The sequence below is a fragment of the Penicillium cosmopolitanum genome, assembly GCF_028827165.1.
Source record: "Penicillium cosmopolitanum strain IBT 29677 chromosome Unknown utg000006l:49.0-5199605.0:1.0-5204138.0, whole genome shotgun sequence".
NCBI lineage: Eukaryota > Fungi > Ascomycota > Eurotiomycetes > Eurotiales > Aspergillaceae > Penicillium > Penicillium cosmopolitanum.
Window position 1 is genome coordinate 3268766 of NW_026622676.1, and position 14782 is coordinate 3283547.

General features: G+C 46.9%; 5 protein-coding genes across 5 annotated transcripts; 1 reads left to right on the forward strand and 4 right to left on the reverse strand.

Annotated features, from left to right (window-relative positions):
• Positions 1-385: 385 nt before the first annotated feature.
• Positions 386-1493, reverse strand: N7509_005742 (uncharacterized protein; the record flags this gene model as incomplete). Its single annotated transcript, XM_056630379.1, has 3 exons — positions 386-820; positions 889-921; positions 1131-1493. 3 exons carry the CDS (start codon positions 1491-1493, stop codon positions 386-388), a joined length of 831 nt encoding a protein of 276 aa, XP_056489681.1.
• Positions 1494-2060: 567 nt separating this feature from the next.
• On the reverse strand, positions 2061-3792 carry N7509_005743 (uncharacterized protein; the record flags this gene model as incomplete). The annotated part of the gene is made up of 7 exons (XM_056630380.1): positions 2061-2294; positions 2361-2555; positions 2607-2912; positions 2963-3255; positions 3309-3496; positions 3560-3656; positions 3714-3792. 7 exons carry the CDS (start codon positions 3790-3792, stop codon positions 2061-2063), a joined length of 1392 nt encoding a protein of 463 aa, XP_056489682.1.
• Positions 3793-5985: 2193 nt separating this feature from the next.
• On the forward strand, positions 5986-8196 carry N7509_005744 (Major facilitator superfamily domain general substrate transporter; the record flags this gene model as incomplete). Its single annotated transcript, XM_056630381.1, has 10 exons — positions 5986-6023; positions 6098-6355; positions 6408-6539; positions 6607-6698; positions 6767-6828; positions 6926-7026; positions 7079-7508; positions 7573-7660; positions 7713-7979; positions 8033-8196. 10 exons carry the CDS (start codon positions 5986-5988, stop codon positions 8194-8196), a joined length of 1632 nt encoding a protein of 543 aa, XP_056489683.1.
• Positions 8197-8885: 689 nt separating this feature from the next.
• On the reverse strand, positions 8886-11406 carry N7509_005745 (uncharacterized protein; the record flags this gene model as incomplete). The annotated part of the gene is made up of 3 exons (XM_056630382.1): positions 8886-10648; positions 10707-10731; positions 10792-11406. The coding sequence occupies 3 exons, from the start codon at positions 11404-11406 to the stop codon at positions 8886-8888; spliced, it is 2403 nt and encodes an 800-aa protein (XP_056489684.1).
• A 1697-nt stretch (positions 11407-13103) lies between these two features.
• Positions 13104-14057, reverse strand: N7509_005746 (uncharacterized protein; the record flags this gene model as incomplete). Its single annotated transcript, XM_056630383.1, has 1 exon — positions 13104-14057. One exon carries the CDS (start codon positions 14055-14057, stop codon positions 13104-13106), a length of 954 nt encoding a protein of 317 aa, XP_056489685.1.
• Between the last annotated feature and the right edge of the window lie 725 nt (positions 14058-14782).

Genomic DNA, 14782 nt, shown 5'->3' on the forward strand with positions numbered 1-14782 from the left:
CGGCTTTACTCCCGCGCAGCGATATACATGGATTTCAAGATGCTCAAGCCCTTCATTAACGAACCTATCTAGCTAAGCATCGATAAGTCTCCTGAAAACTTGCGACCGCCATACAAAACAATCCGCTCCATGCGCTAGGTGACCCGCGCCTGTTCCGATGTATTTTGTGCCGGCGTTCTTGTTTCTTACGATAATATTCTTCTATGTGTACGAGCGACGAAAATAGATACGGAGATCAGAGACGCGTCATGGAAACGATAATGATGATATTTAAGGCCCTACGGCCCTCAAGGATATAGGTCACCTGATCGTCGCGACAACGAACAAAGACCGTAAGGCACCAAGGCATCAAGGCATAAATGTAGAATCGAAGGCGATCGAGAATTTACTGCTGATCAGCTTTCATGATTCGATTTAATTTCCGACGCGCTTTCTGGTGGGAGCCTTCCTCAAGTGGGGCGAGATCACGAGCAGCGCGTTGTTGTTGTTGTTGTTGTATCAACACAGGGTTTCCGACGAAAGCCCAGAGAAGGTCGAACCAGCTTCCGAACTCGAGGTCATCTATGACCAGCAACTTCCATGTCAAATTAAACAATTTGGCCTTGTCTTTTTTGTTGCCCTTTTTGTTGCCCTTCTTATTTTCGCCATCGAAATTGTAGTCGAGGCGAATCTCTGGTTCGTCCCAATTGCCAATGACCGGCCAATCGTAATAACCAGGATAAATATCGCTCGTGAGACTGCTCGTAACGGTGCCGTTGATCAGATTTGCGAAAGTAAATTTTCCAGCCAATGCCGTGTGATAACCCTCACGGCGGAGGTGCTGTGATAAAACAAACTTTCCCCTGTCCTGGCCCTCAGTTACCCAGGTATTTGGAGCATGATACGTACGCGTTCGTCATTATCGCTCTCAAACAAGATTTCCTGAAGGCCATGATATTCAATCCAAGGGGTCTTCAATTCTCTGACTGTATTTGTCTCGTGTGTTGTGGAAGACATCAATGCCGAGTCTGGAACTTTAGAGTCGAATGGGTCCGGTCACTTTTCGAATCGCCAAAGACCTAGGGAAGCTTCTCGTTTCTTGCAATACTAGAAAACGGCTGTCCGACGCGAGCTTGACATCTACTTTGGACACCGTGCTCGTCGGCAACCAGGATTTGCTCAGTCTCATGAAGGTTTGGATCGGGACCGTGCAGCTTTATAGTGATCGCATCCTTCTTCCGCTTTGAAGTCTTTTTGTTGATGAATGTCTTAACTTCAGTCTTGAAACCCGGCCAAATACCAAGGGCTCCCACAAACTTGATAGAGTGCCATGCCTTGCTCTTAGTGCGCCCGATTCCATATCTGAGATTCGCCAACGAAATCAACGCCAGGTCCTTCTCCAAAAGGAATTTGGAGGTGGAGGTCACCCTAACCCTACCCCATTCGGGGTCGAGTGTGCGCTTTGGTGGGTTGATGGTGTGCTTTCTCGGGACCCCTGGTGAAATCAGGGCCATCTGGTGTTCTATCACTCTCGAGATTGTTAGATAAATAACCAGATTCGATAATTCGCATATCCTTATCTGACACCATATATCGCGCCTAAGTCGTCGCGTAGTCCATCAGCAGGGGTAGGAGTGCTTGGCAAAAGGAGGGAAATTGCATCCGATGACGAGAAACTTGAAGGGCCGGAGGTAGAAGGTGCGGTGAAGCTGTTGCAAGGAAAGTACGAGGCAGCCGGGCCACCAGCGGAAAGGAACCACCTGCCCGGCTGCGTACTTTTGATCTTCCGTACTAATTTGTATATGTGAAAGCCGTAAAAGACGAACTTGAAGGTTTTTATAAATAGTAGTTAATAGTGAAAACGGAGAAATGGAACGAAGTTGTTGAAGAAGGCGAACCCCTCCCCCACCCAAAAACGAGAATCGGGGCAGTATATATTCCAAACGGACTGCAAACAGCAAAGCAAACAAATTTGAGCAGGTTCAGTCGCATGTCTAATAAATGATATGGTACAGCAACAAAAAAGATGAAGTATGGCTTTCAAGGGAAGTCAATGAGTCCTATATTCGCGAATCAATGCCTTAACCGCCAGCGTGGTCGAGCTCAATATCTTGCTCAGCACCTTCTGGTGTATCTTGTTTAGGACGGAGAAACTTGCGCCGTAATACTCCCTCTTGGTGAGTCCATACAAACCATCCACCAAGGGTGATGATAGCCAAGACGATTGTTGCGATAACGAAAATCCAAAATTGCTTGGATATTTTGAGCTCTCCTGTGTCGTCTTCAAATTTAAACAAGTTCATACCAAGAACCGACTAATTGATACCAGTTAGACCGAATGCCAATAAGCGAACGTTTTAGGGTGGCTCCGATGTCCTTACCGATACAAGACTTGCTGGCAAGTATATCAGCGTCACAAGTGTCACTATCCTGACAGTAGCATTGTCGTCAAAATTCCTGTTTCCCAGTTGGAGCAACTGTTTGTTAGCGTCGAGCATGCTCTTGTTCAAATCAACCATTCGGTTGTTAAGATCAAGCATCTTGCTGGTCATTCTAAAGCTCAGGCCAATTTCAATCTGAATATTGTAAGGCACCGACCGCCAAAATCAATAACACAGGTGACTTACAATGTTCAATGTATCTTTTACTCTCTCCTTGATAATTTCAACACCCCGCAGAAGTGGTTCGAGATGATCTTTGTAGTATGCTGCACTGGTAGCAAGCCTGCCAAAGCCGTTAACCTTATTCTTCTGTTGGGAGGCAGAAACACGGCTTGTCTTATCAAGCTTCTGAAGAGTATCCAGGGTCGTCATCAATTGTGATGGAATTTCAAGGAGGCGGTTGCGTGTATTGTGGATGTCGGCAAGATTTCCATCGCCATCCGATCGTGTAGTATTCATACTTTCATGGATGAAGCTTAATGTCTTATCAAACTAGAATTCAATATTAGAAATGCCATAAATTGCGTGCTTTGAAAACTAACGTGTCGATCCACCTCTTTGCCGAGATAGTTTATGTAAGAACGCCAGTCATTAAGACATGATTTCAGGACAGCTTGATGGAGTGTAAACCAAGTGGTATCTACGAACAGGTTCTTGTGAGACTTTGAAGAGAAAATCTTTAGTTCTCTCTGCATGGGCGTATCTGTGCCCACGTGCAAGAAAATCCAAAGGTTTTCGAGACTCTTGGGACTTTGACGAGCGAATATGCCGGCCTGCCGCATAGTCCAGCGACCGGGACCTCCCGTCACGGGAAATGTGAACCTGTAGGAAATTTCTGATGTTTTTTAGACATCTTTGCTATTAAAGTCTTCTTCTGAGGAAATCTACCTTGACTTCCATTCGAACCATCTTCAATCCTCATTGCTCCTTCTCCCGCAGCAGCGCTCAGCGGTTTGTTGCCGAACGTTGAAACCAAGTCCCATAGCCCAGGGCCGATATTGTATTTATCCAGTAGAACTTCAAGTGCATCTCTTGAAATTTTCAGTGGGCTAAGCGAGGAGACAGAGTGAATCGAGCTTGATTTTTAAAAGTTCACCATGAGTAAAATCAAACTAATTCGAGAATGAAGCGAGTCTTACACAATGCGTAATTGTGGGCATGATGCTGTATTAATGTGCTGCTTAAACGAATCCGACTCCGTGAATACTTTCGTGGTCAATTCATCCATCGTAGACCCTGTAAAAAGAAGGTTAATATAGATTAAATCTTCAGACGTTTTCATACAGTACGCACCGTTGCTCTCGTAGACAGAAATATTAGCGGGATCATCTGGCCGACAAAAAGTATCGTAGTAGCTTGACTTGGTAGACATTCTAGTTAATATTTCTACCAACTTGCAAGTTCTTTACTTGGTTGAAATTTTATCAACTGATTTATTAGCTCAAAGCGAATGGTGCGTAAATAAATAGCACGAAATGGAAATCGCATGTTGCAATGTTCAAACACTGATATCATGGAGGCGCATTGCCGAACATGTTCCAATGGTTCGCCCAAAGCTGACCTGTGGAAGAGGCGGAGGCTGGCGTTGTTTCCCATATGCATGCGCCCGGTGAGGTACTATTTATCACCGGGGCAATACCATATGATGTTTGATTCATGTAAATATGTAAACATCGCCCCGGCAGGCCGATTGGAAAATTTCAAACGGCAAAGTCCGTGGCATGCCTCGCTCACAAGGCGGAAAACCCTGGGCGCAACAGCACAATTGATTCATGTTCGCCAAATGGACGCAGATTTTTTGATTCTGATTCGTGGATGTGTGTACAAGGATAATACGAGGAACGCCTTGCCATCTGCCCATGGCTTACCCTCTGCGGTTAGCCTGGTACAGCCCATTTTAATTTGGCCTGGTGGACATCGCTGGCCACAACGCTACGATGTGACAACAAGGTCAAGGCTCACCCGGGCGTAATTTTATTGCAGATAGAGTGACGGTCAGCTACGACTAGATATTGTAAAGGATATGTTACTATCCATTTTGTTTTCAGCCCCAGTGGACCCGTTCTAACTCCCGAAGATCACTGGTTCACCACCCAAATGTAAGCATTGTTATGTTGAAAAACTATTTAGACGTTCAACTTACGCTACTTCATACTGGAGAAGAGAAAAAAGTCAGACTTATACTAAGAATCAAAACGTGTCCATGGCAGAGTTATACCTCTTCGATCTCTCTCGGAGCCTGGAAAGAATATCGATCCCAACGAAACTACAACTTTGTTAACCTTTGCCTCGGTTGGAGAAAACTTTGAAGGCTTACTTCAACCTCGATTTTCCGCCCAAATATCTCCCGTAGTCTACTGATGAGCCTTTCGCGTCTGATGTAAGGACTAAGATGCTCAGAGAGCGTGGTCGTAACTGATGATCCGAAGGAGATGCCCGTTGAAGACATTTTGGGCCGGGAATCGTTGACTAATAATGGATGACGAAGCGGCAGGGTTGGAAGAATCTCAGGTTTTGAATACTAGAAGGGCAAACTTCGTGTATTTGAAGGGAATTTCAGACATTGAGCCTCACCACTAATTCTAGTGTACTCGAACCAGCCCGCTATTCTCCTTGCCATGTGTTGCCGAGTTAGTATACGTAACTAAGAATCAACAGCGAGGACCAGGTGTCATCTGACTCTCACTAGTATGCAGCCCCTTTACGAGTAGATTAATAAGGACCACCGTGGTCGCGACGATGCGACACTATCAACCAATGATTCATTCTTGAATATTCTAATGCACGCGGCCATGCAAGCCCACTTTCGACAGTTGACGCGTCGAGAACCGACAGCGCTAACAGCCTGGTCCTGACGAGCATCGCTCGTGATTTTTTTAATTTCGCCCGGGTAAGCGAAGGGTCAAAGAAGCAATATGCGCCTCATCCTTCAAAACTAGTCCCGATATGACATTTACTCCGGAAAAATTTATGCGCAGTCATTATAGACTCACTGTCCTGCTAAGTTTGATGTTGCTAGATGCTCGACTAGGAACGGGGGCTACAACTAACATAGGGTTAGTCTGGGCTGAAGGGTTTGCTAATAAGACAAGACGTCAGCCTCGTCTGGTCTTCAGCTCGGTCTTGCCCTTAGTATAGTACCAAGCCATTATTTCACTTGAACCCTTTGATGGATAGCTACCATCGAGGCTCGGGTGATTGGTCTCATTGGGCCTTTTCTCCGTTCAGAACAATCCACCCAGGTGAGCGCTCTCAATTTAGAATCTATGAAGACGCGCCCGTGGGCTCAAAACGTAATTTCAAGACCTAGTCCGCTCTCAAAAGCGGGGATGAAGATCAGCAAATTCTTGCGCCGTCGCGCTGGTATTGCCACTTCGTTGGGACAAATGAGGCTCTTCGTAAGCCCTGCGCACCATATTATTCCCCTGGACTGAGCTTCAGAACGCCTTTCTCGCCACCCCAATTTTTTTCCTTCTTCGAGCTCTTATATTATTTCCGGTTGTTGAATTCACAGCGCGCCTGAATTTCCAGGTATCTTCTCTGGCGTTGATTTACGAGTTCCAAGATGAGTACAGACGAAGACAACGAGAGTCGCTCAGCAATGTAGGTTTCGTACCCATGCCAGCAAGCCCACCCATACCCCCTGAAGAAGAGACTAACCGGTCTTAATCGACCAGTCCTCTTTCTCGCCAGAAAATCGAGGATCTGGAGAGAGATGTACGACAGTTTTGGGAGCGTCTCGAACTCCAGAATACTGTCAGAATAGAAACTCTCATCAAAGGCGCGAAGATAGCGAAAGATCCGCCCAACGTTGCTCTAATAGGGCTCAGTGGTCCTGAAAGACAAGCAATATTCAGTGAGAAAAGGCAGTTGCCCTGGCAAGCTAGAGGTCTCCTAGTCACTGTTATGGTGACTGCTTGCGCTGCTATCACCCAGTTTGTCTCTAGTGTGAGTTATCTTGTAGGTTTTCACTGACTGTTACCATAGGGGTTGGCAGCAATCTACAATCAACGGGAGTGCTCTGTTTTCATGGTGGGAAAGTGTGGGCCTTCAAAAGCCAAAAGATGAGCTTCTGATCGGCGTGATCAACGCAGCTCCTTGGCTTTCAGCAAGTTTAGTGTAGGTGATGAGATAATATCCCACGTCCAGTACGTGCAATAAGATGATAACTCTAACCACGCGACAGTGGAACATGGTTGAGTGATCCGTTGCAAGATCGATACGGACGACGCCCCGCGTTGTTCGTTGCTGCTTTGTTTTGCGTATTTTTGGTGATAGGTGTGTAACATTCACATAGCCCGCGGCCTTCTGCATTATTCTTGATATTTACTATGTCACTTGTATAGGGACTGCCCAATGCAACCACTGGAAAACGCTACTCGTCTGCCGCTGTCTCCTTGGTGTTGGGGTAGGTTCAATTCTGTTCTCCATGTCATCCTTTCTTTATCACTTCTCGTCCTCCTGATTGGCTCCTACCCACAAACTGAAACGTGTACATTGAACAGATTGGTTCCAAGGCTTCGATTGCACCAGTGTTCGCGGCTGAAGCAGCTCCCGATGAACATCGAGGGCGGGTCTTGATGATGTGGCAGCTCTTTGATACATTGTAAGTTCGCGCATCCTGTGAAAAACAAATATCTAACACTATCTCTTTCTAGCGGTATATTTCTAGGCTTTCTCTGTGCTTTCCTAGTTCGAGGGGATTGGAGGATCCTCCTTGCGACCGCGATAATTCCGGCTATCGTCTTGCTGTTCCTGGTCTTCATATGTCCCGAGTCTCCACGCTTTCTGATACAAAAACATAGATATGTTGAGGCTTACAAAAGCCTTCTCGAGCTTCGAGGGACCGAAATACAGGCCGCTCGGGACCTTTACAACATCCATTCTCAGCTTCAGGTAGAAGCAACAAAGATATGGAAGAGTCCCAACGAAAGGCTGTGGTCAGAGCAGGAAAATCGCTACATTTATCAGAGATGGATAAGCAAAAGAAATTTCTTCAGTCGCATGTGGTATTTATTCACGGATCCGCGATCTCGAAGGGCGTGCATGGTGGCTTTAATCGTGATGTTATCACAGCAACTATGTGGAGTGAGCTATCATACATCGAACCAATAGGGTTCTTCTTGGCTAATACCTTCTGCGCGACCAACAGATGAACGTCTTGGCATTTTATTCATCTGATCTTATAAAATCTAGTGGGATGACTGATTTCACCCCTCGAATTGAGAGTTACAATTTGGGTAAGTGGATATACAGAAACGATATGACTGAAGGCGGCTGATCATCATGCAGGCTTTGGTCTGGCCAATTTTCTTTTCACTTTTCCCGCATTCTTTTTTATTGACTCGAGTGGTCGTCGACCCTTGCTCCTTGTATCGTTCTCTGGCATGCTATGCAGCCTAGCCGCTGTTGCAGGGTTCTTCAAACTGACTGATCCTGAGACCCGACTCATCTTGGTGGCAATCATCAGCATTGCAGTTTTTGTCTTCTTCTACTCGATTGGTGCGGGTCCAATCCCATTTACTCTGAGTGCAGAAGTATTCCCTCTGCATGTACGCGGTAAGTCGAGCGGCCTCGCTTGTTCACGTTGGCTAGGACCTGACATGTGCTAGATGTGGGAATGAGCTTCAGCGTTATGATAAATTTTCTTTTTCTTGGCCTTTTGGTATTTGCGGTTCCCTCCTTGACCACGAAATTTGGACATGGAAACGTATGTGGAGAAGCCTCGGAAAACCTTTGCAATGGACAGGCAAATCTTTTGGGGTTTTTTACGTGAGACATCTATCTTATATCTCTTTACCTAGTACTAACATACTATTATACACAGGGGATTGAACGCATTGGCATTGATTTTGATCTTTCTTTTGGTAGGTCTCATCTACTTGGTAATACCATGGACCTTTGCTAAACTGAGTCTCAGGTCCCCAAAACCAAAATTAGCACCTCGCTTGAAAACATGAATACAATATGTAAGCTTTCTAATTGCTTTGATTCACGCTACATTACGCTACAGGGCATCTTCTAACTGATTTCATAGTCGATCGTCCAACAATAGAGCACGTCCGGGACCATTGTCGTCCTTTGAACCCTTTATCCGGGACGTCTTCACTCCAGCAAGACATAGAACTTCAACGGGAGGAATAGTATAATACCCAAATTATATCCAGAGAGTAAATACTTCATTGCAATAGGGCTGAAATTGGAATATATTGTTGCATATGAAGTGTCATACCCCATGTCACTGAAATCATACTAGTATACCGGAGTCAAATACAGGCTTTGTGGATCCAAACTAGTTAACAATCCCTTTGCTAGTATGTTACTTTAAGAGTAGAATTCAGGAATAATTATCGAAGATGTATGTGTTTATGTATCATAGGAGCATTAAAAAATGATTTGCTCAGGTAAACGCACTCAAGATCCTGTTGCTCCCAAAATAAAAGAACTGCATCAACGACTCGCCGTTTATGCTGCCCTTCTATCTCTCCGTATTTGAGTAATCAATCTTCTCATTTGGCTTGAGGTCCCATTCTCCCTAGGAGGAAGGATTGCATCGGCATTCAGAAGAATTCTGACAATATCAACTTTATCCTTTTCAATGGCAAGCTGTAAAGGACTTTTTTGGGGGTATGTCATATTCACATCTCCTCCTCCGTCGCAGAGCACATTGAACTTTCTTTCCCATTTGGTATTGACCCTCTCACCATATTCCTCATTGACCCCGAGCTTTATGTGTTGCATCATAGGTGTCTCATACCCCTCGATTCCACTCGGAGATAAGTTGAAATCAATTTCTCTTCCCAAAAATGCCTTGAGAAGATCTTCCTCGGACTTAATGCTAAGTACCGCGAAATGCAGGCAATTATGTTGATATTCCCCCATGCAGATTGTGGTATCTGCACCACCGTCCAAAAGCGCTGTAACCACAGCTACATGATTTCGTGAGGCTGCTTCCATGAGTGGTGTTTTCCTGTCTCTAGAGAGCTCATTCAGAGCTGATTGGCACTCTTTCTTGATTAGGACGCCAATCAAGACTCTCACCGTATCCACATCGCCTTGAAAAACAGCAAGATTGAGGGGAGTCTCTTCTGCGAATGAGCGAGTTATCACGTCCAGATCTGGGTTGTGCAGCAAAAGTGCACTGATGATTGGGGCCCTGAGCATTGGGTCCTCTTTCCTTTCGATAGCATGAATCAAAGGCCGGTCATTTTCATGGTGGCCTTCGACATCAGGTCGGTGTCGCAGACATTCATTAATATCGTCAACGCTTCCCGATTTAATGCTACTCACAAGGGCACCGACAGTTAAACCATATACTGGCGGGTCAGGAGTTATTGTTGGGAAGAGACTCGAAATGCTTGGCCGAGTGGCCGTTGTTGGAGATGATGTGATGGAGCTTGAATCGACAGACTCTAAGATGCGTCCAGTTGCAACCTTATAAAGCCTGTGCAAGCAGCGACGAACATCAGTTGCTCGCGGTCGCATTTCTAAGTCTATCTGAAGCATCCAAGAAAGAAGACTTTGCATTTCGGCCAAGAACATGTCATCGTATAGTCCATGATATCTTTTTGGCAGCTCCGCAATCCAAGCCCCAACATTCTGGTTCAGAGCTGGAGGTTCTTCTCCACAAAAACGGTCCCCGAAAGGTTTCCAGTTCAATGGTCCTTCTTGCAATGCACCAAGTTGAAACTGATATCGAAGTTCAAGCCCCAAAGAAAAGATCTGCACAAGGATGCATCCGAAAGACCAAATATCGCTTCTTCGTCGAGCATGTGGATCGGGCGCTTGGTATATCCCACCCCGTGGTTGAGGAACTGAGTGCCTGGTGATGGACAAGCCAGATTCATTTCTATCACTTGATAAAATGCCGAGCGATCGGTGAGATACACCAAAGTCAGTGATTGCCCAGGTCCCTGTTGACGAGTTGTTCTTTCTAAAAACCAGGATGTTTCGAGGTCTGAAATCCGCGTGACAAATTCCTTGGGGTGAAAGATCCGGCCACTCACACTCAGCCTGCAGACCACGATGGAGGAATTCAAGGGCCGCTGCGAGCTCGCCGGACTCTTTCAACAGACTTTCAAGCAAGGGAATGTCAGAACTCATGGATCGGTATTCCCCAAGAAGGTAGTCTTCGAGATCCATATCTGCCCACGGCATGATAATGTTCAAGTCGGTGCCAATTATGACGGTTGCGAGGGGGGTAAACAATTCGCTTGTGGCTGGATAGACTGGATTGAATAAATTTCAACTGTCGACGTTCGACATGAAATTGTCCGTTCGGGAAACGCTTTCGAGCAACCGTGAGTTCGGCCTAGGCAGATGAAGAAGAATATTAGCAGGTCTCCTCGGAATATCGACCTAACTCACTTACCGAATTGGTTTGGTCTGGTAGGCCGAGATGATGGCTCGAATGTTTCAACACAATATGACCCGGTAATATTTTTTCCTTTGTTACTTCTCCAAACGCGCCCTCTCGGCGCGAGCATTTTTGTCGCACGAGGGGTAACCGTCTACCATATTTGTAATCGTGTTCTCCGCCACCGATCAAAGTAATAGGGATATAGATCCATCGATCCTGTCGAAACCTTTCTATGAACGGGGTGTTGCCAAGAAACGAGTCGTGTTTTAGGTCATCGTATTCCAGATTCTCGATGTTGTTGTCACGGCGTTGGGTGGCAGCCATAGGATTTAGAAAGAAGATTTTTTTGAACCTTGCCCAGCCTGACCAAGAAATTCCAATCAACAGCGAAATCATGCGAAGCAAACCACGTCGTGCTTCCTCGATTTGCAGGTTTGAAATTGCTTGAGCGGTGCCATGATCGGGGTCACAGCGAGGATCTCTTAGAAAACGGTCGAGACGATCTCCGGCCCATACCTTTTGAATTTTATTATATGAGATAAATGTCACATTTGCATCCGTGCCTTTATTGTAGATCTCGTCATGCAGTTCCGTCTCGATAGCTTCTAGCTCCGCGGCCCAGCTCATTTGGATAGCGATGAAGATAATAGGCTTTGAAGGCTGACTGGCTAAATATATGGTACTGAAAGTCGTTCGTTGGATGTAATTTGAATCCAGGTATGCCCCAGGTTGACCCAAGGTTAGGCAAAGAGAGCCACTTGGGCTTTCGATAAGAAGTGGTTGTAACCGTGCAAGGAAGGACGTTTCGGCGGAAAGGCGGGGTGCTTTGACTCGAGCCCTAGGAGAGACTCGGAGTTGTCAGCTGAAGACCGCAGAGTAGTGAGGAGAAAGCAGCCTAACAGGTTCGAGGGGTATCAGCCTCAACTTGTCAATTTTATTTGTCAAGTAGAGCATAGCACGACATTGCGATATCGATCCCGGTTCAAGCCTCAAAAACAGGATGGAAACTCAATAGATACATTCATTTCCCATGACCCGCTCTTCTCTCAAGAACCTGAAGCATTGCTAGTTAAACTCCACTGGGATCAGAGCTAGAGCGCGTGGCGACAGGAGGGTTACCCCGGACTCTGGAGAATGCCGGGGTAGCCCTGGGAACATTGCACCAAGGCATTCTTCTGGGTTCCATTAGATCATGATCTGGCCTGAGGCTGATATGACTATGAGTCCCCTGCATTCGTATCACAGTGGTGACTCTATTCCTTGTCTCGTATTCAGGCAAAGTAGAGCTAGCGGCCACTCCCCCAGGGCTGTCAGCCTCACTTCATGGCCCAATGCGTCCCGTCACAAACAGGTAGTTTGGCAATATCGCCCCCCTTCCCCCTCCCCAGGGACTTGAGATAGATTTTTCATGTCCTATTTTGTCATCAGAGTTTTCCAAGATCCTTTATAAAGTCACCTTGCATTTTTACGGTATAAATTAGCCTAATGTACTAGTAGTCCTCGTTCGCTTGGTTCGCTGCTATCGGTCTTCTTGTCAACACAATCAACCAGCTTCTTGCAAAGAAATCTATACTACTAATACTCAAGGGCTAGGAATACGACATTCAAAGACTCGGATCTAAATTGCTTTTTTTTCAGAAACAGTATTTTAGTTAAAGAAAAAATACTAGTAGTAAAAGAGTGTGTATTTCGAGCCATAGAGCAAACCTTGGAAACAACGCGTATCGCTTGAACCTTGCTCGTAGAAGGCAAAAGCTAGTACTAGTACTACTCAGATCACCCGGGCATGCCTAGTACTAGAACGAAGTTGCCCAGGTGTACATACCTAATTGTGCACCGATGTTATGGTGGATCTACTGCCCAGGTGGGCGGTTATATATTATCGACTCTCGAAGTGGGGTGCAAGCCGGCCCGAGCTTTTGTTTGTTTACATTTCGGTATTTGGACCCCGGCAGAATAAAGTTTCAAGTTTAAGACAGCAAAGGAATATTTTGGTCAGAATTCAAAACAGTGGTATCATGTTCAGGTAAATAGTACAGTAGTATCAGTAGTAGAAACAGTAATGGTACAAAGCTCCGACAACAGCTGGGCAGTTGCAACAAAGAGCAGGACAATGAATGTGCACAGAGAAAACCACCCGAATTAAAGCGCGGCAAACAAAAGCGCGGTCAGACAGTCAAGTCAAGAGTCAAGGGAAAAAGAAAGAAAAGAGATATATCCACATAACCAGATGCGAAAAATGACAGACTCGGGAGAACAATCTTGTGTGAAGAAACCGGAGAAAGAAACAGATAAAGTGACACATTGGTTGCAAGGAGGAAGGATCATAATACAAGGGTGGTTCTTGCAACAGCAGCGGGGATATAATGGAGACATGAAGGGAGGTCGTATGATACAGGAGAATCAGGGGAACAGGAAAAGAAAGAGGTTCTGTCGGTAGGGTATTCAGCGGCGGCTCGATCGAAGACCGACTCGGCCGCCTGCAACGAGAGAGTGCCATCGTCGCCCGACGTCGCTGGTGGTTTGGCGACCCATTTGGCGCGCACACTCGTCCCATTCTTTTGGGAAAGGCGGAAGCGTTCGAGGACCAGCTGGAGTAGGCGCTGATCTTCTTCGACGGACCACTCGTCCGCCGACAGCGCGGAAACAGGCGCAGGCGCGGACGCATCGGCCTCCTCGATTGAGGGGAGAGGAGCGTCTGGATCAACGCGCGCGCCAAACTCTTGAAGGCGCTGATCCAGCCGGCGCTGGGCTGGGGAAGGTGGTGATTGTGTGATAGGAGGAGAGTGGAGGGAATAGAAATCTGTCGAGGAGAGACCGAGCGGTAGCTCATAGGGGATGTGCCGTTGGCGTTTGGGGGTGGATGGGCGATTGCGACTGATCTCGTTGTCGCTGTCACTTTCGTCGTCGAAGTTGGAGCGCCGGCGCTTGTTGGCGCCGCGCGCGGGCGCGGAGGGAGCAGGTGGAGGTGTGGTTGCGAGAGTAGTTGGGGGAGGTGTTGGGCGCGGCGATGCAGGTCGTGCGAGTTTGCGCGATCGCGTTGAGCGGCGCGGTGGGTTGAGGAGGAGAGGGCTTTGGAGGCGTTGCGGCTTCACGGATCGTCGGGGTGAAGGGGCTGGTGAGCCATTGAGGAGAGATTGGAGAGCGCGGCAGGTTCCAAGAAGACCGTTGCCATTTTGATTTCCTCTGTCTGAGGGAGGAGGAGTTGAGAAGAGGCGACTGGGGGTAAAGCGAGACGACCGGCGCACATCGCATGGGAGGGCAGATGGGAGAAGCATGATGTCGCGATCGACAGATTCAATGATGTCGAGTGATTGAAAAATGACTGAAGAGTGTATATAGTCGGGGATGTGGTGTTGTTGGGTCACAAGTTGGTTTGCGCCGGATTTGTGTGCGCGTGCGATTTGCGCTGGTAGGATGCGCCGGGGGTGGTTGCGAGGCGCGACGAGGGAGTTGAGGGAGAAAGAACGAGTGGAAGATAATCCCGTCGAAAAGCGCTTCGAAAACCACCAGGACCGGAGGGGTGCAAGAGAGAGTAGAGTTGGTAGTAGGTGGAGAGAGTGTCAAAGTTGGGATTGTCAAAGGGGAAGAAAGAAGAATTGGCGGGGGGCGGCGGGTGATGGCCGAGCGTTAAGTGGGCGATGGGCGCGGCAGAGAAAAAGTGGCCGTTTACGGTCAAGCGAACATCTCCCGGGATCCACTTTAACGTAGTCAAGAGTGAAAGAATGCACGAAAATAGACTGAATGTAAGAGTGAAAGTAATGTAGAGTAGAGCAACGAAAGAATAAAGAGTGAGCAAGCAAACAAACAGGTTCTGCCTGGCAACGAATGACTGAACCAAAGTTGATTCGGGATTAGGTCTATACTCCTCTCTCAACAGGAGTCCTCCCCTCTTCTATTATACTCCTACTCTGCCTACAGGATCTCAATCACTACAAAAAAGGGCTGCAGAAACCATTGCCCCTCGCGAACACTGATTCTGTGTGTTCTATTCCCAGTGAAA